Consider the following 23,507-nt stretch of genomic DNA (forward strand, 5'->3'; position numbering starts at 1 on the left):
TGAAAACAATTGCAGACTGTCTTATTATTTTTATCTTATTATTATTAATTTTTATCTTATTATTTTAATCATTCTGTAAACATTCAGAAAATATTAATTAAACCCTGTAAATTATTTAAATCCTGAAATGTGAAAAGGAACACATGACCCCATCCTTGCAAGAGGAAGCTGAGATGCTGAGAGTTTGTGGTATGACTTAAGTCCTATCACAGCATGTGTAGAAGAAAGGAAAGCAGAACCCTCTCTGCTTTCAGTGGAAGTTGCTCCCTGGATTACAGTTTGTGATGTCAACTTGAAGAAAGAATAATGCATTAGGAATACCAATGCTGATGGTAGATTTTGTGGTAGAAAAGCTTGCTCACCAAAACCACAACCTGGGTCACCAACAAACTGGATCTTCAAACAGCTTTGCTGTAATAGCAGACTTCCTTTTGCAGCTGTGAGCAACAATCTGAATTAAACGGCCCTTGCAGAGGTGCAAAGCCTCTTTACTCTTTCCCAGTCATGAAGTCATATCAGCTTCCTACCGAAAATCAAGCTTGAAATGTTTGTGTGTGTACTGGCAGTGTTGCGTCATGGTAGGAGACAAAAACTTGAAACAGTCTGGATTTGTTTCCCAGATTTGGAAACTAGTATTTTTTTTTCCTCACCAAGAAAAAAAGTATTTTCTTATTTTAAAATAATATTTTGGTTTAAGTGCAGGAAGTCCTTGAAGCTCGTTTTGGAAAGGACTAATTTCTCTCTGTGCTTATAATTTAAACATTGAGAAACAGTGAACATTTTAGATGGGCTGTTTTGACTTGCCAGAGTGAGCAAGTTTATCAAGAATATAAGTATTCTGGGGTAAAAGAAAGGAAGAGGTGGTAAGTATTCTTAATCAATAATCCGTGTAAATTCAGTGTCTGAGCCAGACTAAGTGTAAACAAAGAAAAAGTCTCTGTAGCCCTAACAATACATGTGTATGTACATATTTTTATATATGTATAAAGAAGAGCGGTTTGCAAGAATTCAGCTTAAATCTTTATGCTTAATCAGGATTTTTAAAGAGCATTGATATCAACATGCAGCCTATAAACATGACAATTGTGTATCGTGCAGAATACATTAGTGTAGAATGATAAATGGAAAGTAGTATAGGGTGGGAGGTTTTGAGGCTGTTTTGTTTTGGGGGAGAGGAATTTTTTTTGTTCGTGGTTTTTGTGTGAGCGGGGGTTGTGTGGGTGGGCGTTGTTTGTTTTTCAGGTTTTTTATTTAATTCAAAATAACAGATGCATCTGAAATCTGCAAAATCTGGAAATTTTTATTTTCCTTCTTGCTACCATTCTTGTGCAGTGTGTAAAAATCTCATGACTAGCCAATTATGTCAGTAGCATGACCCTGTGTGAAGTAAGAGAGTCATCGCTTGTGTTCTTATTTGATCCAGAACCCATCTGTTCTTCAAATCTGTCAGCTGAAGGTATTTTCTTCTTGTGATAACTGAAGTTGGAAAAGTGTTTGAACTGGCTGCTGTCCTGCAAATCTCCTGCCCTCCTCTTCCATAATACCAAAGTAGTCCTGAGGACCATGAGTGATTGCAGTTCCCTGGCTGTGACCTGCTAAGCAATGACCCCTTCTGATTTCTTCTCTGTGGGCTCTGCTTCCTTATGTGATGCTAGATGTGTCCAGGGCTCTGTGGAATCCAGACAGGATGAAATCCTTGAGGAATTTAAGTTCCTCCCTTGGTCTGAGAAGGGAGGAATTAAATGTGAGGCTCAACAATATGGAGAGGTCAGAACCATCTACAGTCTCCAGTGTATCTTCTCATGGTAGCCAGTCCTCCCTGTGCTTCTCCAGTCTGCAGGCATTGATGTGTGTAATACTCCCTGTCCCATAGGAAGTTACAGAATCACAGAATGGTTTGGGTTGGAAGGGACCTCTGGAGATCATGCAGTCCAACCCACCTGCTAAGGCAGGTTCACCAGAGCAGATCACACAGGAATATGTCCAGGTGGGTTTGAATGTCTCCAAAGAAGGAGACTCCACAACCTCTCTGGGCAGCCTGTTCCAGGGCTCTGGCACCCTCACAGTAAAGAAGTTTCTCATAATCAGATGGAACCTCCTGTGCTTTAGCTTCTGCCTGTTGCTCCTCAAAGTTATGGCAACCTCTTTTTCTGTACCCTATGGGATCAGGCTGGAGCAATAGTCGAATAAGAAAATGACATGCCCAAACGTCTCTGTGAGGAAACAATAACCGGGACCTTCTCCTGACAGGTTTCCAGTTGGTTCTGTAATTAATGCAGTAATTTGGAACAATTTCTATTCTGCATTTGACATAGGAGTAGCCCCTAAGGCACCCACCAGAGATTTTTGCTTAATATTAATTATTAGGTGGTTGACATTTTCTCACTTACATTTTTGTTTTTAATTGAGTGATTTTTTTGACAGATTGGGTGTTTGGATTGGAACTTTGAACTAAAACATAAATTTTTGTTTAATCTACCATTAGCATTTTTCAATTACTTTTTTAAAGTGATTTTTTTTCTGCTCCTGCATGTAGAGATAAGGACATAACAAACTGTTGATAAGCATACTGATAAAGTTGGGCTGAGGTATTTCTTTCCTAGTGTTTGTCTCATAGTAATACAAAGAGCAGTGTTCATCTGTTCTAACCAAATGATGTTGGTGGTTGTAAGGAACTGGATGCTGCACAAATAATAAGCTCTTCCTAAAGAGCTGATTATCTAAATTAGGGAGGGGAGGGTAAAGGAAGGCAACGAATCAAGCTACGTGATGTGCCCCTAGTTATCTAGCTTGTCAGGAGCCAGGAAAGACGGGACATCCTGGGTCTTTCATACCCATCTGATGTGCAGGGCTCTGCACCCCAATTTCCTATGCTACTCACTACTGAACACAGCAGACACACTGGCTGCCCAAAAGCTGCGGCCAAGGACTGAGCAGGGAATAGAATATGAACTCCTCTTGATGAGGTTAATTAGTGTGGGTATCGCTGTTACCAGCTTTTAGTGGTCCATGCAGAGCGTTTCATTTGCAAGTGTTTTTTCAAAGGTTAAAGGTACTAAAAGGTAGAATGCCTTTTTCAAACCCCAAAATACAGCTGCAGATCTGCCTGTCGCCTTTAAACCATGCCTGATGAGAACATCACCCCTGGCAACATTCACGCAGGTGGCTGGAGATACAAGGAGAGTAAAAATTACTTTGGTGGGACATCTGGGAGACCAGAGTTAATTCTGACAGTATTACATACATTCTTTTCCTCTGTAATACAGGATGTGTTGGGAAGTGGTGTTTAAAAATTCATAGAAATCCCGTTTAAATAACACAGTCAGTTGAGTTGATGCAGTATTTATTCAGATGCTGAACAGCTTACCCTTCCTTCCCCTCATCATCCAGGTGTGAGGGAGCTCCACTCAGTACATTGCCTTTGAAACCACAACTCTTATTCTTCTTCACAGTGAGTCCTGGTCCACACGGAGGGTTTGGTGACTCATTTTGACTTTGGTGGGAGCTTGGTGTCGGAATAAATCACGGACCAGAGCCCCTTTATGTCACTTTGGCTGTGAGACAGAACCTTATTGTCAACTGAAGACAGAGAATATTAAAGTAGTTTCACATCAGTAAATACTTCACTTTCGGCAGTAGATACTGATTTACAGTGCTGCCACCCCTCCCTTCTCATCCTCGCTCTGCGTCACTGTGAACCCATCCCCTCACATCTGCCGTGCAGCTGTTTGCATGGCTTCTCTCTGACTGGGAGCGGAAGCCAAACCTGGGCTCAGAAGCAGACAGAGGTGGTGGTTTGTTTTTTGCCAAGTTATTTTTAAGCTAGGCGAGCTCCTTTATCGCAGTCACAGAGCAGCCTCATCTGCACTTGTGCTGGCAGAGCTGAGGGAATGTGCATACTGGGATCGCCACCAGGAATTTGTCTCATGAAACCACTGCCTGTGCCAGGAAGGAAGGGATTGCCAACACAGAACTAGCACCTGGTATAATGAGGCAACCGTAAGGAGCCTTAGCACGAACAGAGACTAGACCCACAGCACAACAAAAACATACCCACAGGGACATGCTTCCAATGAGCAGTTTAAATTTCCTTTTTTTTTTTTTTTCTTTTGAATTAATGCACAGAAGGGGCTAAAAAAGTGGGAACCTCACTGTACTGTCAAGTGGAGGAACCAGGAACTCTTGCTGTTTGGATGCTCTGTGTTTCTCCAGTCCTGTGGGAATAGCTGACATTTGCCAGGAGAATGAGAAACTTGTTATGAAAGGAGGAGGACTCAGGAGAGTGGCAGTGGCTGTGGGCTGCTGCAATTCTGTTCTCATGAAGAGAACATTGCCTGCTTTATTTTCTCACCTCTTTCTGGCATTACAAAAGTGTGTTACAAATTTTACAGAGGAAGGCGAGAAAAGGAAGAAAAGGGGAAAGGGCCGAGGTATGCTGGCCTAGTTCTCTGCAGTCCTATTTGTCCTCTGATACTCTTCCAGCTCTGATTTCCTGTCCATGGCGAGTTGCAGCTCCTTCTTGATGATTTCAATCTGCTTCTCCAGCTCCTTAAGCTCTTGCGTCACTGAGGTCCTAGCAATGTTGAGGGACTCTGCTTTCCCGTTGGTTGTTAAAGAAGCCGGAGTCTCTCTTCTCACCTGGGGCAAGGGGATGTCTTGGTGCTGTTGGATCGTCACCTCGTTTTGCCCTTCATCAGTGCAGATATATTTTTTCCGGTGACAGTTGCCCAGACTGGCTGTATTCCATACAGCATGCTGGCTGTTCCCTACATGGGACCTGAACGGAGATATGAGAGTTAATAAGAGATCACAGCCTGCTCTCATGTGTATGCAACCCTCCCCTGTGAGCCATCCTACTGGAAAAATATGATGCCACAGTTACAAATTACATAGAAATATTGTTCCTTTATCCTTGGAATTATTTTTCTTGAGAAGCAAAAATCATGAACGCAAATGGCCATTTTTTTTTGTGATTAAACCACAGCAGAGACTTGAACAGAATCCTAAAATTCATCTTCCCCTAAACTGTTTTTTTTTTGGTAATTATGAAATTACAGTCCTTTCAACTCCAGCTCAGGAAATTGTGTGTCCTCTTCCAAAGCTTTCTGAAAGCTTTTGTGGTTGCAGTGTCCTGAGTTCATTACAGCATTCGTCCTTTGTGTATGAGTGCTTGACAGAATAAATAGAATTTGGAGTTTTCGTGTCAGGGGAGAAATTCCCATTTGGGAACTTATTCAAATGCTTCTGTGTTTTCCTGTGGAAAAATCTTTTCGAATTATTTTGATTCCAGAGGATCTTTTCCCTCTTTCTTGGGAAAATCACTCTGCAGCCCTCCCAAATCCAGGGATTTTCCCATTTTCCAGGGTTTCTTCCCAAACAGAGGAGGACCATGTGGCCCCCACTGTCTAACTGGGACATAAGGAGGCACAAAGTTTGCTGTTGTGGGAGAGCAGCTTGGCTTTCCTACTTGCTTTACCTTTTGGATAGATCTATGTGCATCCATTTTAGAAACTGAGGTTGAAACTTGGAAGTAGTTGCTCTTAAAACTGCTCCATCATAGAGCTCTTCTGTGAGTATCCTCGGACAAAGTGTGTATTAGTGTGAGCTACCAATCTGTGGCTAAGGAAGAGGATTAACGTTTCAGGGTTGGGACTGATGGAAACCAGCTGGTTTCAGGAGGAGTCTGGAGCTGGGAGAAGGAAGTTGGAAAGTGGAAATTTCTTTAGAGGAGGTGGCAATCAGGAGTGTTTTCAAAAAGATGGGATGGCAAAGAGTACAGAGGGGAGGTTTTAGGCAGGCATAGCAGATCTAGCTCAGGGAACCCTGGTGGGGATGTATATTTAGGGTTGTTTATTTTTTGAGTAGATCAGCGATTTTTTTCTCATATTTCAAAATAAAAGACAGGAAGACACTCAAGTCTTGTGCTAAACTGGATGTGTGTTTTGTGATGCAATTATGTTAATCCCCTGAAGAGAAGAAAACAAACAAATACCTCTTGGGCATGTTTCAGACAGGGAATAGGGGTAGCCTGGGCAAGTAGAAACTGGCAAACGATTTCTGAGGCCAAGAGCAGAAGGCCACTAGTCTGCATTTCTGCACAGACCGTGGTCTAGATGAAAAAGGCTACCTGGCAAAGAGTGGGACTGCTGACAAGGACTGAGGTGCCTGGAGCTGTCTCCTTGATGTGTAGCTGTGCAGAGCCCATGGTCCCCGGGATCCTGGGCAGCTGGTGCGACCAACTTGCCTTGGCATAAATGTACACGTCTTGGAGAAGCTGCAGCCCTTTATTTTGAAAATATTTCTTAAGAGTCATATCATTAATCCATAATTTATGATACATTTTTTCTTTCCTTTCACAACTCAAAACACCGCTTTTTGATAAAGTGTTAGTAACTGACATTGTTTCTGCTGCTGCTGGCAGTGGTGCTTTTGTTTGGGGGTCTGGGAAAGTGGTTTTAACAAAGGCCAGAGCCAACAGTGAACACTCAGGTTTCATCAAGTAAATGAAACCCTCTACAATTTGGTTACTGAGGCTGGAGTGCCCTCCTAGTTTTTCAAAAGTTATGACCTGAAAAAAACAGTGGATTTTCTTTCCTGCGTAGCATGGTACAGATTCTTTCTACCTCTTTTCTGTATCATGGTGCTTTTAAGAACTCCACAGTCCCCAGCAGAAATAAAAGGTGTAATAATATAATTGATTTGAAAGTTCTGAGTTGTACCTTGCTACATCTGTATTAATGACAAGCTGGGCTCCATGTTCCTATGTGTCTTGAGTTAAATTCACTGTAATTCTGTGCAAGCAGCAGCTCAGACCATAAGGAAAGCAAAGAGGGCAGGTGGGTGGGCTGGATGCTCTGTGGGCAGAAGTTTTTGGGTGGCTGCACATCTTCACTCTCAATGTTGAAAGAATATTTGTGTGGTTCTTTCTCTGAGCCATTCCCTGTGGAGCTTACACCCATCTCCTTGTGTTATGAAATTTTTGCACTGTTCAATATCTGACAAATAACTCAGGTGCTGCTTTTTGTATCACAAAAGATACAGAGAATCCCCTCCTCTGGAAGACTCTCCCTCCGGCTGCATTAGTGTCCCTGGTTTTGTGGGAGCGTGAATGCCACCACCAGTGAGGAGGGTGTAGGAGGAGGAAATGTTTTGCTCCAGTCAGCTCCTGGTACTACTGTTCAAAGATCAAAAGCGAGGAGCTGCTTTGTGCAAGGAGGTGCCACACTAAGGAGTTTTGTGGGGCAAGAAGACGAAGGAATGGACAGAGGAAATTACTTGTTTGCACTTTTATATACTTGTTTGTATGCGTGCAGTCTAGGAGCTTATAGGTGTTTACTTCTTACATTTGCTGCCATTAGTGCAGAAATGACAAATTAAACACAACATACATTTACATACGTGGGTTTCAGTCATGCCAGATATCTAGCAACAGCCTGAAAGACATTTCTATCATCTGCGGATGAACTTCTCTGTAGAAAACCAATATTGCTGCTTCTGTCTTTAAAAAAGTGCACTAACAGTTTTGAGCTACTGAGCAAATGTATAGTTTTAACAAAATGCCTTGTGCTCCTGGTAGCTATAGATAAGGTTATCTCCTCTTCAGAAGACACAGGGTATGAGAACAAGGCAGGGTTGTTACCTAGTTTTCTCCAACATGTGTTGTTTGAGACAAAGGTTTCTGAAAGGACTGCATTTTCCTCTTACCATCTTTATTACTTCTCATTCTAAAAAGTAAGAAAGCTGAAAATGTTTCTAACATATATACTGCCTCATCTCTCATTCACTGTCAGGCTACCTCAGAGGGCTCTAGTTATCTGCCATTCTTCAGTATTTGAGTAAATAATTACTTAAAAACAAGGGCAGCAGACTTAAACTGCAAAGTCTGTCTTTAGAATGGGGATGCTTTTATTAGCTGTATGCAATATCACGAAAGAACAAAATCTCTGGATTTAATGCTTTCTCTTGGAAACAATTCATTTATTCCTGCCTCCTTCCCTTGTCACTTCTATTTTGTTTCCTTTTTTTTGGTTCTATTATCTTTGCAGTGTGTTAGATCCATAAGTAGATATCCAGACACAACATATTTAATTTCAAAGTAATTTTTGTAGTTTGTGTTTCAAGGCATGCAAAACTTCCTACCTCTTTTCTACTCGCTTTGTCTTAGGCTGGCATTTGTCCTCAATAAATGAACTGTTCAGAGCACGATGTAATCTCTAGAGGGAAAAGAAGAAAATAAATTAGTAAAAGCAAGATTAAGAGTAGCTCCATAAATAGCGAAACAATTTGTGCTTTGTGTGATGGACTTGAGCATAAATTATTTTGCACATTCAAGGGTACAAGCAATGTCTGTGCTTTGTCATTACAACAGATTTATTTTCCTGTGGTTTCCCAAGGAAGGGCAATCTGAAAGGTTCATGATTGATATCATCATTGCTATGTATTTTGCAAACAATCCTTGGTGTTAGAATTTCTCAGAAAAAAGTGGATCTTGGCAAACTTTGTTATTCTCTAAAAGATCTCTTTCCCTGTGCTGCTCTAAAGCAATAGAAGCTCTCTCTTTTTGTGCCCTGTGCTGCAAAGTAACCTCTTCCTTTACAGCAAACACCTAGAGCAATTTTCTTCCATTATTTTCCCTAGAATAATTTAGGAAGTTACCCAGCACTTCCTGCATGCATCAAAAGTGTGGGAATCCCTAACAGTGAGATAAATTGTTCTGGTTAGCTAGTTCAGGATAATAACACTCTTGCTTCTGGTGTTCAAAAGAGCTCGAAGGTTACAAGTGCAAATGGAAAGGTCTCTTCTGTAGGCTTTGCAACTGGGAATATTCGAACTGTTTCTTCTGTGCTTCTCATTCCATCACTAAGTAAACCTCTTCAAAAATGCCAAACATCAGTGTTGTTATAACATTTTACACCGTGTTCTTGTCTGGACTTTCTTTTATCAGCCACATGACTTTTCACAGGGTTACTTCTGAATACATACCTGACTTGTATGGAGCCAGTACTTCATCTTGGATGTCTTCTTGATTCGTGGTAGGACCAGTCGGTACACGATGTGTTCCCCAATGGTAGTGAGAATGGACAACCCAAACCCAATGCACAACATCACGAAGAGCCCAGAAAAGTGCTTGATCCCCATTTGCAGTGTCTGTGAATAAAATCAAGAAGGGAAGTTAATGAAGCAGGCTGTTAGTGTATTTTAGCATATGCTTCTGTTTTCTCATTTGGAAATGTGGTCTGACTGAATACTCAGTGGTGAAATACTGCAGAATAGTCTGGGTGTTGTTCACAACAAAGCCTTTCTGTGCTGCAGAAAGCTTGGTCTTCAGTCAGAGCAAAGGACCTGTCATGGGAATGAGAATCAGCCAAAGACCAGGGATTTTTTTTTTCCTCGTGCTGTTTCCCTAATGAGATTGTGTTGAACACGTAGGAGAATACAGTATTTGTGGTGTCTTTGCATTTGTAAAAGCAAATACTGCTTGTCAGAATACAGTCAATGAACTGTAGAGCAAGTCCTTCATCAGCAGTGAGCGAAGACCAACTCTTCATATTTTCTGGGAATTGATCATTAATTTCCCCTTTTTGTGCTTTATCCTTGATGGAAGGTCATGGTGAAAATGCTTTGAAGTAATAGCACACACACTGCACCTCTCCATGCCTGCATTAACAGGACTGAAGATGTGTTTATTAGAAACTCTGTCTGCAATTATGAAAAACAATACCTTCTCACCTTGTTCTGCTGTCCCACCCTTTTCATATAGGGTAGGAAACCTTTAATTAATTTGCATCTTTTATTGGTATTAATCATGTTTGAAGACCAAGAAACCAGGTACAGCAGCAATCTGTACCACAAATCTACACTCCAATGGGTGGGTCAGGTTTGCATGTTAGGTGTCATCTTAGTACCTTTATTCTCATGCTTACTTAAACTTATAACTGAGTTAGTTATCAATAACTAAAAACTCTTAATAGTAATTACTGCCTACAGACTAATTTGGAAGTATTTCCAAGCACAGAAGTTCTACTTGTGCCTTTCTATTAAAGAATGTATTCCTCATGTCAGAACAAAAAGGATCAGAAAATTGCTTGGGTAGGTCTGTGTGTCAGGAGATGGTATCTGGGATGCTATCACCTGGATAACTGACCCGTGTGTTCCTTCTGTTTGTTGTTAGTTTGCTGGGAACTGTGCTGTTATGACTACAGCTGTGTAATCTAGAAAAGAAACAGAATTTATTTGAAAGATAAATCACAGAATGTTTGAAAAATCTTCCTATGAGGTAATTTTAAGCCAATGAGTTGGTTAGTGATGAGTCCATTGCAGCTGAAAGCTGAAAAGTCCCTTTGCAAACTTTTGTTGGGCGTTTGTGTGCAGTATTTCTCTCTTCTGGTTTTCATATTTGATTTCTGTTCTTTAAAACACAATGGCATGAGATAGCATATCACAGATTTTTAACAAGAATAGAGCTTCAGCACTCTATCAGAGTGAGAACTTTTGCATGTGGCACTGGCAATGTACTCTTACTTTGGGGGTTCTCTGCCAAAATCAACCTGCTTGTTCTGAAGCACACTGTGCAGAATTTTGGGGAAGAGAATTTTTGTATCAGTGAATAAACATTTCAAGGGTGTAAAGGGTATAATGGCGGTGTAAAAGCAATTTATGAAGAAATTTACTGCAGCCTGGAAAGAGAAGTAGAAAACAGTAGAGTGATTCTGGGGTAGAAGGGTGTCACAGTCTTGGCACAAGACTTTCTGATGCTGAGAGTGCATCAGTTCAACCTAAAAGCAACATTTCCCTCTCAATTTCAGAATTTCTTGTTGGCAAGAGCCTCTTGTCCCATACTTTGTCCTTCCAGTTAGGGGAACAGGAGGGTGACAAAAAAATCACAAGTAGTAATGCTTTAAACCCCAAAGTGTTAGACTGGAGGTCTGTGTTACCTGGCCTATTTCTTTTAATTAGCAGTGAAGGCCAACTTTTGGTCCAGGTAGCATAAAAGCAGAATGAGGCCCTGACATTTTTCTCAGAGGTCTTTAGAGCCATGACCTCAGTATGGCCTATTTCTGAATTCAGCAGATATAATTATCTGTAAGAAGCAAAAAGACCGCTATCCATATTAGCTGAACCTACTGGTTAAATGTGCTTTTGCTAATTCTCCAAGAAGTGTTAATGCAAATCACTTCCCAAAAAAGATGGTCAACGGCAAGTATGAAACAACTTCCTTAGAGATGCAAAGCTAACAGTAAATGTAAGGATAAATTGAATGAGAAATAGAATAATAATTTAAAAGGAACAGCTTTGCTCAGTCATCTGAAGAACACCCCTATCTATATATGCTCCCTGGCTACTGCTGTTTGGTGTCATACAGAGTAACAGTCTGTGGGTGGGCATTGCCATAAACTCCCATGGTGGCAGGAACCAGCAAATCAGCCGAGTAAAGATCCTTTTGCTTAGCTGTTGAGAAGTAATGCAGAAGTCCCCAAAGGCAGGAGAGATCAGGAAGGAAGCTGATCTGCTAGTGTCAGGTTGCTGTATGGTATGGAGCATGTGAATGGCTCTGAGAACAGGAACTACATTTAATGGAATATGATCAAACACTAGTCGTTCAAAATATATATATATATATTTTTAAAAGAGGCACAGTGGCAATTGCAGTCGGGATTCCTGCATTTGCGAGATGTCTCCTCTAGCCTGAGGTTGATGTTTGATGCCACTCCAGTACTGCTGCAGAGACAACACTTGGCCAGCTCCTTACATGAAAAATAACTCCCGTGTCATCAGTAAATCTGCCCTGATTTATGCTGATGAGGCTCTGGCTCAATGTCCTATCAGCTCTGCAGAATAGTTTTCTACCTTCCCTGGAAACAGGTAAAAGAAATTCCAGCACTGGCATCTCAGATGTAGTTTTCACTTGTAATGGATAGCTTTTGAAATTGTCCCAAACAACACATCTTCTCCTAGGAAAGGAAATGCCAAAACAAAGCATCAATAATATTTCACCTAGCAATAAAGAAGACAGTGCATTGAAAGAACTGCTTGATAAAGGCTGCACACTAGAGGGAAATTTTTGAGACTAAATTAAGTGGGGAAACAAGGTAGGGGAGAAATAATTAGTAGTGTATGTCTTACAGTGCATGGAGTGATTATTTACAGCAATACCAGCACTGTAAAATGGAAATTTATCAGCTGTTCATAATTACTACAGACACACACGTTAAATAATAAAGAAAACCATCTAATAGAGGTACCTCTCATTTTTATAGCTTAATGCTTATTGCTATCGGAGCAGCAAGCTCTACTACTTATTTCGTAGTTTGTGTGGTTTCAGGTGCATATATAGAATATATTTGGAAAGTGCAGCAATAAACGGGATTTTTTGTATCACTGCTTTCATCTCTGGTGAAGTGGTAGGGGTCAGGTGTGTGTGTGTTTGGTCTTTGCTGGAAATAGAAAACCACCTGATGACCTTCTCTATTGCAGTATCTATTTTTTTTTTTTTTTTAGGAATAAAAGCCTATAATGTGGTGTATTCTCTATAAACCCAGGATAAAAATACAGTCCTTGCTCCAACTTTTTCATCCTAATTTCAGGAGATAGCTCCCTGCGTTTTAGGAGAAGGAACTCAATTATGCCCATGTGGTAGTTCTGAAGCAACAGGTACCCATAGTCAATCCAGTGATGATTACAGCTAGTGGGTACTAAGCACTACAGTGGCAACAGCCTCTTGAGCTATTATATTTGCCGCTTGAAAACTGGGAAACACGCAGTTTCTGAAAACCAACAAATACAAGAAAAGATGTGGAGGTATCTGCTTTTTTATGGATTGTTGTAGAGACTTTTCTGATTTGGCAGCCCCTATCTGCATTTGCTAACTAAACATTTCCTGCCATCTCCTCTGTAGTTATATGCTTTTTCCTCGGGCCCTGAAGAGGAGGAAGGGGATGCAGAGAAGAGAGTTTGACATTTGAGTTCTCTTTGAAGAGGGGAGCAGGGACAAAAAACAGCCGTGATTTCATTATTGGATTTCATGGGCAAAACTCCTGCTTTACTCCCTACTACAAGAGACTGTAAATGCTCTGCTCTCCCTGGTTGCCTTGAGAACAGTGAATAAGCCATCAAATATGCCTGTGGTCCAGCTTAGACTAATGAGAAGCATCTGGAGCTTTTTGTGGATACTTTGCAGGTTGGCAGCTGAGCACAGATATTGGTCCTTCATGCTGCTGCACCCAAACACTAAATAGGGATATCATATGTATATTAGCTGTAATAGTAAGTTATCCCTTTTGATAGCATCTTCCCTGAGAGGATTTTAAAAAGCTTTGCTGAGATCAGGAAGTTAAATTTTGCAGCACCTCTCTGAAGAAGGAATTATTTCCAGCTTTACTAGACATAAATAGATATGAAGGGCAGATTTCTAAACTCACTTGGGCATCTCAGTAGGTTTTCAAAATCCTACTGATGCTTGTATTTAGGTAACTAAACAGTATTAAAACATGTCCCTGCCTCCAGATTGTGTCACTTCTTGTAACTGCAGAGACTGTTATTTATTTATTTATTATTCATTATTGTGGCTTTCTGTGCTCTCAAAGAAGTGGCAGCATTGAAGTAGTACATATTTAATCTCTTTAGGGAGATTATCCTTAGTAAAGACCGGTGACCATAGCTGTAGGGTTTCAAGTGCCAAATTTTATGATACTGTAAATCACTGTCTTGCATTAGCAAGACAAGTTCCTTTCCCCTCTTGTCATAAGGAGATTTGCACAGATCTGGAAAAATACTCCCTTTTGTAATAAATCTTTTTCTTTCAACTCATCCATTATCCAAGCCCTGGCTGTAGTAGGAAGAACAACAGTACACATGTCATCCGAATTAAGTACTTGAGAAGACTTGTGCTTCTGTGATATGACAGGCTGGTGAATTGGGAATAACAGCTTTGTCTCCTCAGATAGTAAACTATTTTTTTTCCCCAGTTTCAACAGGTGAATCTAAATCTGCTACTCATTTCCAGGAGACTCAAAACATGCTTTTCCTGACTCGTTGTCAGACTTAATAGTCATACGCTCCAGGACCATGGTGGAAAGTATTTTTTTCCCCAGGGAAAGTCCAGATGGCACTACCTCTTCCTGTACAAGATGGCCCCTTTACAATGCAATGTCTGTCCTTTTGCGATACCCTTCTTCATAATGTTCCTGCTCCTCTAGAGACTAAGGGTCAGCTCTCCTCCCCAGACAACATAGGTGCAAACTGAGCAAATTGTCTTGGCAGCAAAATCTTTGTTCCTGTCCTTTGTGTTTGTTTTTGATGTGCTTGTAACAAGGTACTGTGAAAGGTGACTGTCGGGCAGCTTTTATTTGTGAGCACAAGGCAGTACGTTCCCTTTGTGGAAGGGTCTGCATAGCCTTCCCTTGACACCTGCAGTGCACCAGAAACAAACATATAAACCACGTCTTCAAGGTAATGGCTCAAAACCTGACTGTTGAGTTGTCAGGTGAGTGGTGTAATGAAAAGGGGCACTAACTTTTGACCTTTAAGGATACTAGGCAAAACTCTGAGCAGAAAGGCACAATTTGCTGGATGACAACTGGATAAAATCATGGCAAAATGAATGAGGCACTGTCTGATTGCACACCCCAGGTGATGCTGGGGCCCAAGATCACCAATTCAAGAACAAGCCACGGCAGGTCAAGTTTGAGCAAGTTCCTTCAAAGACTGGAGAGAAGGGCCATCAGTGGATCCCACCACTGACGCGTGAAGAAGAGAGGAGAAAAGGACTTTGTCTTTGCTGTGTGCCAGATCTGGATCAGATGGAAGCCCACGCTCAGTGACCGATCCCCACCATTGGCAGTATGGACCTCTCACTCAGGCACTGGCAGGAGATGCGTGGCACTGCACCTTCCCCAGTGCCATCACCTGTGCAAAGTGGTAGGTCTGCAGTAACAGGGTCAGTTTGGGCCAGTGTTGTTTGTGTGCCTGCAGGCATTGCTATTTTAAGTGTCAGGTTAGATACTATTTACAAAAAGCATCAGTAAGTTGTTGTTATGTGACTAAACAGCCAGCTTATGCATAAATCAGTCTCTAAGTTCTAGAACTTCAGTTGTCCTGTGACAATTGAGAATAATCAAGACTTCCAAATGAAAAAGAAGAAACAGTTTCAACAATAACATATTTTAAAATGTAGCTTAAAAGCTGCGAAACAGTCGGTACACATAGTTAGCTTTTCCCAAAACCTGACTGCACCCTGCATCAGGAGGGGCCCTTCTCTTTCATACTGTCTTGAGAAACCGTGGTGTCCCAGCTCATCTCCTCTGCATCCTGCCCTGATCATTACTGCCTGGTCTGAACAGTTAAAACCACTGAAAACTGCCAGGAAACTTGCCTGCTCAGGCAATCCACCCTACCTGCTGTCACAGTGGCTGTTTCGCTGCCACGAGCAGAAAATTGCAAAGCTGCCAATTCACTGTATTTTGATTCTCAAAAATGCCAGAGAAAGAAAGACTTTGCAGTCTTTCCTGTGCTAGCGTGGAGCTGATGGGCTGCAGGGAAATGACCTGGGAGCCTGGCTCCTGCTGAAGTGGCATTAATGGAAATAACAGGAATGTCGGGGAAGGGCCAAGTGTATTGTCTGCAAATTGAAAATGAACGACACCGATCATGTCCAGATGTAATATATGCAAATATAACTCTGCCAACCCCATTTCCCTCTTGCACTAGGCTCTGCCCTAAGTAGAGACTTAACAAATTTATAGCAAAGAAATTCCTTTGAGACTAGACTATGACAGTTTTTAATCAAGGGTACTCAAGCGATATTGCTAGCGACTAGCAATCAGTGTGAACAGCCACTGCTACCAACAATTACTTGTGCTGGAGAGGGTACGATGCAATTCATTGCAGCAATTCATTCCAAGTCTGAGTTAGCTGCATACCCTATGAATGATCCAGTGGGTGCTGGCCAGAATAAGATGTCTTGGCAGGTGTATAAGAATCAGGTACAGCCTAAAGAGGTAATGACAAAAAAGGGAGATGGATATTTCACCCATTTAAAGGCTATACTGATCAGTATTTCACCTACATATATTCCCATTTTTGGATCATCACTCTTGGTCAACAGGTGTAGCGTGTTACAGACCAAATTTATCAAAAAGATGTAGAAACACACAAAGCTTTACTCAAGCATTCAAAAAGCAATTGCTGCGTCTTAGTTTGGTGTATAGTCCATGTGAATGACTACCCACTTAGAAGCTGAGACTTTTTAAAAATGAATTATCTGCTTCTGTGTTGAACATTGTCCACACTTCAGTGAATCTGTTGAATGTTACTGTGACTGACTGCATGGAGTTAAATAACAGAGATTTCTGGGCTGTACAGGAGTAAAGGATACAAACTGATATACACATAAGAACAGGAGTAGTTCCCATGCTTCTTGACATAATGATAGGGAAGCTATGCTTTAGAGATTATCTGCTGCTTGGCCCTGCTTAGTTTAGTAAATTTGTCCCAGCTGTGAACTTGCAGGTCCTAAAATCTGCAAGTTCCTGGCCAAGAGGAGTGGATTAAGAGGAGGGGATGCTCATGGGAGATGTGGTAGAAGTAGAATAATTCAGGAAGAGAAAGGTCTGGACTTAGAGCCTACCCCACAATGGCACAGACGTACAACCAGTCTTTTGTTTCTGCTCACTCTTTCTGATGGTGTAAGGCCTTTAAATACGTGAGGATTTGTTCAAAGACAAAGTCTTTGAGTGACTTTTTAGAGTCCTTCGGTCACATGAATCAGCTTGTTGGACCTTGGCCCCTGGAGAAGAACTCAGTTATGCATGTTGGGTTAGCACAGCTGAAGATCGATAAGGGCTGCAGTCAGATAACCAAGCCCAGAGCAGCTAGACCTGCCTTCCTTTGTGGCCATCATGTGGAGTTTACACTCAAAAGACTGAATTATTTTAAAGCATACCATCTCTTCCAGATATGACCCCACCCTTAAAACCCCATGCTTAAAACCTATTCAACACTGAGAAAAAACAAAGTCCATGAGACGATCTTGAGGTCCTAAGACTGAGAGAGAGGTCTCCAAACTGGTTTTGATCACGCACCTCTACCAGTAACTTTTTGAGCAGGTACCCCCATATACATATATATTTATTTAATTTTTTTATATATGTATATAAGTATTACTGAAGTTCTAACATTTCCTTCCTGCAACCCAGTGGATTGTATGACACATCACAAGGGCTGTATGCACCCCACTCTAGAGACCACTGGCTTAAAGGAGCAAATATATATTCTGGGAGAAAAACAGTACTAAACAAACCCCTATTTTTTAACTGGAAGATGTTCAGAATTTATTCTGTGTCTTAGCTATTTCTCTAGGAACAGAAAGAATACAGCCCTGGATACAGCTACTGTATTCTCATGATCAGAGGAAGCTCCTTATGTCTCATCACTGTGGAATTACTAAGAAGGTACATTTGTCTCTACTATAAGAGTTTTCAGTTTTAAGATAGTTGTGGTAATTAATAGCATTATCATCCGGTAATTTTCTTGAGATTTAATTCAAAAGATTGTGTTAAAATATAAAGTAACAAGAGGTCATTGAATGAAATGTTTGTTAGGAACAGATACGTCAGCTACGTTAAAAAGAAAATTCCCCAGATACCTGTCTTTTTAGATGATAATATGATCCTCAGATAAGCTAGATCAGAAATAGCAGTGAATGCACACTTCTGTTTAAATGTGCTTTCTTGTGTTAAACTAATCACACACAAAAAAGAAAAAATTGAATTGAACAAGTTGAATAAAAATAAATTGAATTTTCTTCTATGAATGTCTGATGTTAAAATAGAATTTATTTCATACTGATACAATGTTAATGAAAAAGTTAAAAATGTAATAAGAGATGCAGAAATACCCCAACGAACTATGTATTAAAGCACTCAAATATAAGTTTTTATTTGTCTGATCTCTAAAAAATGCACTTTTTCTAGTGATTTAGTCAGCAGTGAGAGTTTGCAGACAAGAGGCTTGGGTGATCACTGAAGGGCAGGAGTCTGAGCTCTAGGACTGGGCTTGTCCTACTGGGGAAAATGGTCATGCTATTGCATCCTCAGGGAACACGTTGGTTTGGTATTTGGCTGAATGCTCTGAGGAGGAGATAGCATGTTTTCAACTACCTGTTTTCTACCAGTGAGAACATGAAACATATCTTTTGGAACACCTTGAGATAAAAGTGTATGGTTAAGGCATGTTGGATCTTCTGATTCTTCAGTATTTTATATTTTCTTTTTTACTTGACAGTCTAGGGAACTTGACGAAGAACTGCTATTTCGATAAGAAGAGTCTTTTTCTCATAAATAATGGTCTATATCTTCAGCTGCCATGAGCTGGTGTAACTCTTCTGATTGGATATCAGGACATAAAGCCATGGAAATTTCCTTCTATTTTCTGTAGTTCTACTTAGATGTGAGACCTGCTCCTCTTCTGTTCTTAGTAGGATATGTTAGTGGTCTATTTCTAGGCTGAAGTCCTATCTTCGGTACAAGTAGCTGCCACCCATGTTAGGAAGCGGTCAGGGTTATATTAGAAATTTGGGATGTACTAAATTCTCACTCTTTCTGCTTCTATTGCTCTTGTTCTCTGTGCTAGCTATTTTCGCTATCGCTCCCATGTGAGATGGTCCAGAATCACTGACAGATCTTCTGGGTGGTGATATACATAATTGAGTGAAATGAGATAGATTTGTTGTGCAGTGTGCCAGATCACTTTTTTTATGCTATGGTTCATGCCCCATTTGTGCCCAGAAGTGCTCGCTGATGCATCCACTGCATGCCTAACTTAGCAGCATGGTCTTACTGATGTTTTTCTTGTGCTCAGGTCTGAATGCGGTTGGGCTGAGCATCTCTTGCTTCTGAAGCCTCATGTGTTTGTTCAGCTGCAGCCCATCTGTGTCATGTGTATATGTCTACCACACATTGTGAATGATGGAAAATAACTGGCAACTTGCGTAAATCCTCATTTATGTGACCCAAGTTCATCGCTTACCTCTGTGACAGCAAAGCTTCTTTTTCCGCATGGAACAACCTTGTACCATTTGTCATGCAGAACATCCATGAAACCATGGGACTTGTACTGGCTTATCAGATCAGAGATATTTGAGGTGAGTGGAGAGTTGGGGGGAAGACCAATACCATATCCTACAAGGAAAAAGAGTACAATCATCTCTCTCTTACTCGTTGGCATTTTGGTAAAGTATGTTCATTTCAGCTATCAACCACCAGTGTGGCAGATCAAGTTGGCATTCTATTTCTACAAGCCAGTTCAAACCTGGATGCTGGCGTAACATGGACAGAGAATGCTGAGATAAGACTTTTTGCTGTGCAAAACCAAAAATAGCCTAATAAAAACAGGATATGCAAATTCAAAATTATTAAGACCACAAAAGTAATATGTAAAAATGGAGGTTTAAAAACTTAAGATGGAGGTAGAGATGGATGAATAAATCTGTCTCATCTCTAGAAATACAGCCTTTTGCATGCCCTTGCCATGGGTTCTTCCTTTTTACCTTGTTTTAATAATGCAAAAGGGTCTTAATGACAAGTAAACCATTCTGTGATCACTTCACACTGTTTAAGCAGTGGATGTGACTGTAGTGTCAGATGTGTTATTTTCTATTTATCCTATGTACTTTCTGATCATAGAATCATAGAATGGTTTGGGTTGGAAGGCACCATCAAAGCTCATCTAGTCCAACCCCCTGGCATGAGCAGGGACATCTTCATTCACCCAGATCAGGTTGCTCAGAGCCCCGTCCAGCCTGTCCTCACAGCAGAGCCGTTCCAGCCCTCTGATCATCTTGGTGGCTCCTCTGGCCCCTCTCCAACAGGTCCATGTCTGTCCTGTACTGAGGGCTCCAGAGCTGGACGCAGGACTCCAGGTGGGGTCTCACCAGAGCGGAGCAGAGGGGCAGAATCATCTCCCTCCACCTGCTGGCCACGCTCCTTTTGATGCAGCCCAAGATACAATTGGCCTTCTAGGATTCAAATGCACATTGCCAGCTCATTTCTTATCTCTTATCCACCAGTACCCCCAAGTCCTTCTCTGCAGGGCTGCTCTCAATCCCTTCATCTCCCAGCCTGGATTGATGTCAGGGGTTACCCCGACCCAGGTGCGGGACCTTGCAGTGATGAGAAGCTATGTGCATGTAAATGTATAAGGGAGCAGCCTGTATTGTTACACAGCAACTTAAAGCCCAGGGGCTGTGCTTTCCATTCATGCAGTTCTGCAATGGCAGTGACAGGGACCTTCAAATAGTAAGAAACACAGTTTTTAGCCGCTGTGTTGTCTTTTACCATGTTGAAGTGCTAGTGAAGGACTTAGCGTAAGTGAAAATGGATTCAGTAACCCTAAATATGGTCTTTCAATTTGCAGAACCTGGATTTTGACTTTAGAAAAACAAATACAATTTATGTCTGGAAGACATGCAGTTGCATGCAGAGATGTCCTGCCAATTGCCTGCAGAGATTCCTTTCTAGTCCACTGTTGATTTTTGGTTTTCAGTTCAGAATTCAGAATTTCAGACTGTCTCCTTGAAATACAAACCAACCCACAGCACAGGAAAAAAAACCCCAACATAAATGTACATGAGTGATGAACTTGCCAACACAGTGGCTTGCTTTTCAATGATGCAGAGTGATGTGGTAATATGAGTACCTGCAATGCAATAGTCTCCCTTGCTGCTGATTTTTGCTCATTCTCCCTGTAATTCCACCTGAATGTATTTTCTAACATTGAAGGAATGGTTTCAGAGAAGCATAGCTAGGGCTCATGAATACCACATTTTTGGCATATTTGTTTTACACTTGGATGCTATGAAGTCCAGTTAAGTGAAAATGTCTAGCCTGGGGCTTTGAGTTTTGTTTGTTTGTTTTTCTGTATTGGAAGTAGCTTTACTAGATTCAAAGTTGTGGAAGCTGATGGTTTACTTCAGTAGAGCTGACCTTTCTGAAATGGAAGATTTATCAGGTTACATGCACATGGTAAAACATGCAGCTGAACACACAAAACCAACCTGAACAGCTCTCTTGTGCATCCATCCCCCACAGTAACAAAAAGGAAAGAAGAAAATGGATTGCTTTCGGGTCTCTGGTGTGAATTCAAGTGGGAGACACTGATGAGGTGTAGCAAAAAGGAGCATTTTACAAAATGCCTAGTGCTGATGACTTGTAGCTGAAATGATTAAAATGCTCAGCTTCCTCTGGCCTTCATTTAGCATATAGCCTTCGTCAATCAGGTCTGAACATTTTCGAAGGAGGTTGTTTTAATGTGCAATGGGAGTGGCCAGAGTGATTGCCCTTGGAAGGGTGGAAAGAGAGAGCTTCGACCATTTTCAGTGGCCATCTATCACAAATGTGATTCCTGAAGTTTAATAGCTGCTGATGTGCTGCTTGCCCGTGGCAGAGGCAGCTTCAGACAAGCCTCACATCCCGGCTCCCTTCCGATCTGTCCTTACTAAAACACCGGGGCAGACTTCCTTCTTTAGCTCCAATTAGCTATAGATTCAGCAGGAATCTTAAGCTGACCTTTAAAATGGGAACAGCATTTATCTGCTTCAGATGAGAGCGAAACTGTAGAACAGCATTTTTAACATATTCTGCTGAGTTTTGAACATGTGTAAGGAAAGTGATGCTACAGAAAGCAAGCCTCATTTCAGGAGCTACTTTTATTTAATTGTGAGCTGTGAAGTGGACGGTGCCTTCCACTTGTTTGCAGACAGACCATCTCAGCACTTTGAGTAATTCCTGTATTCCATTGCAACAGATGTTACATGTGATCTGAAAGTTCAGAAGCCACGAAAATGGGCAAAAAGTTCATTCTGCTTAATCACTGAGAATTTTACTATAATCTTTGAGGGGTCCACAGTTTCACCTGCATACTTTAACTGAGAATAATAAATCACAATAAAGCAAATGCAACACATGAGAAACAGAGCAGTATGTTATAAAACTTATTATTACCTTCAATGGCAAATGGTTTTCCCACAGTTAGAAGCTTGCAGTCAGCATCTATTGATACTTCATAATCTAAGAGTGCTTTATCCATGATGAAGGCATCGAGTTTCTCTGGATCATGCCTGCATTCAACATCAAAGTCAGAATCACTTCACAGTTGAAGACTCAGTGATGGTCACTGAACATTTATCTATGCAGTTCTTTGGAAGATCACTAAATGAAAACAGAGCTCAGGGACTGCTATTTTAAAACTGATTTATATTTTGAAGAAAGGAATTGTGCATGAAATACAAACTTCGTGCATCTAGAGCAGGACAACAGGAGTAGGAATTATTTTGCTCCCATGAGGCAGTACTGATCTGAAAGACGGGAAATACTACAATATGTTAGACTTCGACTCAATTGAAAGGTAATACAAAGCTTTATTGGAAAAATAAAAAATTGCTAAAATACAAATGCTGTCTTGGTTCCTCATTAGAACAAAAATGGAGGAGAATAATTCATACAAAGGTCCTTCTCCTTTCTCCTTAAATATGAGGTAAATTAATTTCCTTCACCCACATTAGCTTTTCTCTACGTTCAGTCTTCATGAACACAGAGAACTGAATTTTACTAACATAATCATTTATGAATAGTACACTTGCATAAAAATATGATATAAAACAACAGCTGCAGTGCTTGCTCTCATCTGATCCAGGGACTGCACCCTCCACTCATCACCTTAAAGGTCTGGGTGTTCTCTTGATGTGAAGTTACATTACTTCATTGATTTTGATGGATGGATTCCCGTTTAACCCAAAGGAACTGCGGTGTATCTTAATTATCGTTAGGATGGGTCTGGGAAAAATACATAAATAGGAAACAGCTTCCAGTGAAAAATTCTCAGGCCATCTGTTACACAACTTCTATGTGTAAACTGAATGAATTACTTCAGGCTTATTATCACCTCTCCTGTTTCCTGGAAGAGTGAACCAATTGTGTGACCCCAGATCATTGGGTACAAATGTCTCTGAACCAGAGCAATGCCATGATTCACCAAACCAAGAAGATTTGGTGCTTATTGCTTTTTACTAGTCTAATGCTTCTTTTATTCATTTTAATGATAAAAGCTTTCAGGTTTCTCTTTGAGAACCTTCCCTCCGCCCAGCGTGCTGAAGGTGTTGAGGAACCTCATTTGCAGCTAATGCTTATATTGTGGTGGTTTTTCTGAATCTTTCTCACTGTCTGATGAAGGGCTCCCAAGCACACAAACCTGCCAGGATTTATACATTGTCCATGCTTGATGGCACCCTAGCAGTTAGTGCGAAGCACTGCTTCTCCTTGAAACACTCCACCTGGTGCTATGCTAACTTGCTCTCCAAGTACCACTCCCTCCAGGTGATTATGTGCTTTCTTCTCTATCTGCCACTCTCCCTTCAATGACTGTTTTGTGGGATAAGTGACACTAAAAGCGGGAAACCCATCACCATCTCACTGCCATGCATTCTGGTCAAGGGACCAGGTCTGCTGTTGCATGCA

The 23,507-nt window shown here is 41.1% G+C and overlaps 1 protein-coding gene across 1 annotated transcript in view; it reads right to left on the reverse strand.

Moving 5' to 3' along the window:
* Positions 1-4,218: 4,218 nt before the first annotated feature.
* Positions 4,219-23,507, reverse strand: part of GRIN3A (glutamate ionotropic receptor NMDA type subunit 3A) — a 77,579-nt gene continuing 58,290 nt past the window's right edge. Inside the window, exons 5-9 of the mRNA XM_065656649.1 lie at positions 21,996-22,111; positions 19,024-19,175; positions 8,983-9,147; positions 8,140-8,213; positions 4,219-4,777 (exon numbers count right to left, since the gene is read on the reverse strand). Of these exons, the coding sequence (XP_065512721.1) occupies positions 4,441-4,777; positions 8,140-8,213; positions 8,983-9,147; positions 19,024-19,175; positions 21,996-22,111 (844 nt within the window). The 3' untranslated portion in view covers positions 4,219-4,440. The remainder of the gene's footprint in view (positions 4,778-8,139; positions 8,214-8,982; positions 9,148-19,023; positions 19,176-21,995; positions 22,112-23,507) is intronic.

The sequence above is a fragment of the Caloenas nicobarica genome, chromosome Z (assembly GCF_036013445.1).
Source record: "Caloenas nicobarica isolate bCalNic1 chromosome Z, bCalNic1.hap1, whole genome shotgun sequence".
Classification (NCBI taxonomy): Eukaryota; Metazoa; Chordata; class Aves; order Columbiformes; family Columbidae; genus Caloenas; species Caloenas nicobarica.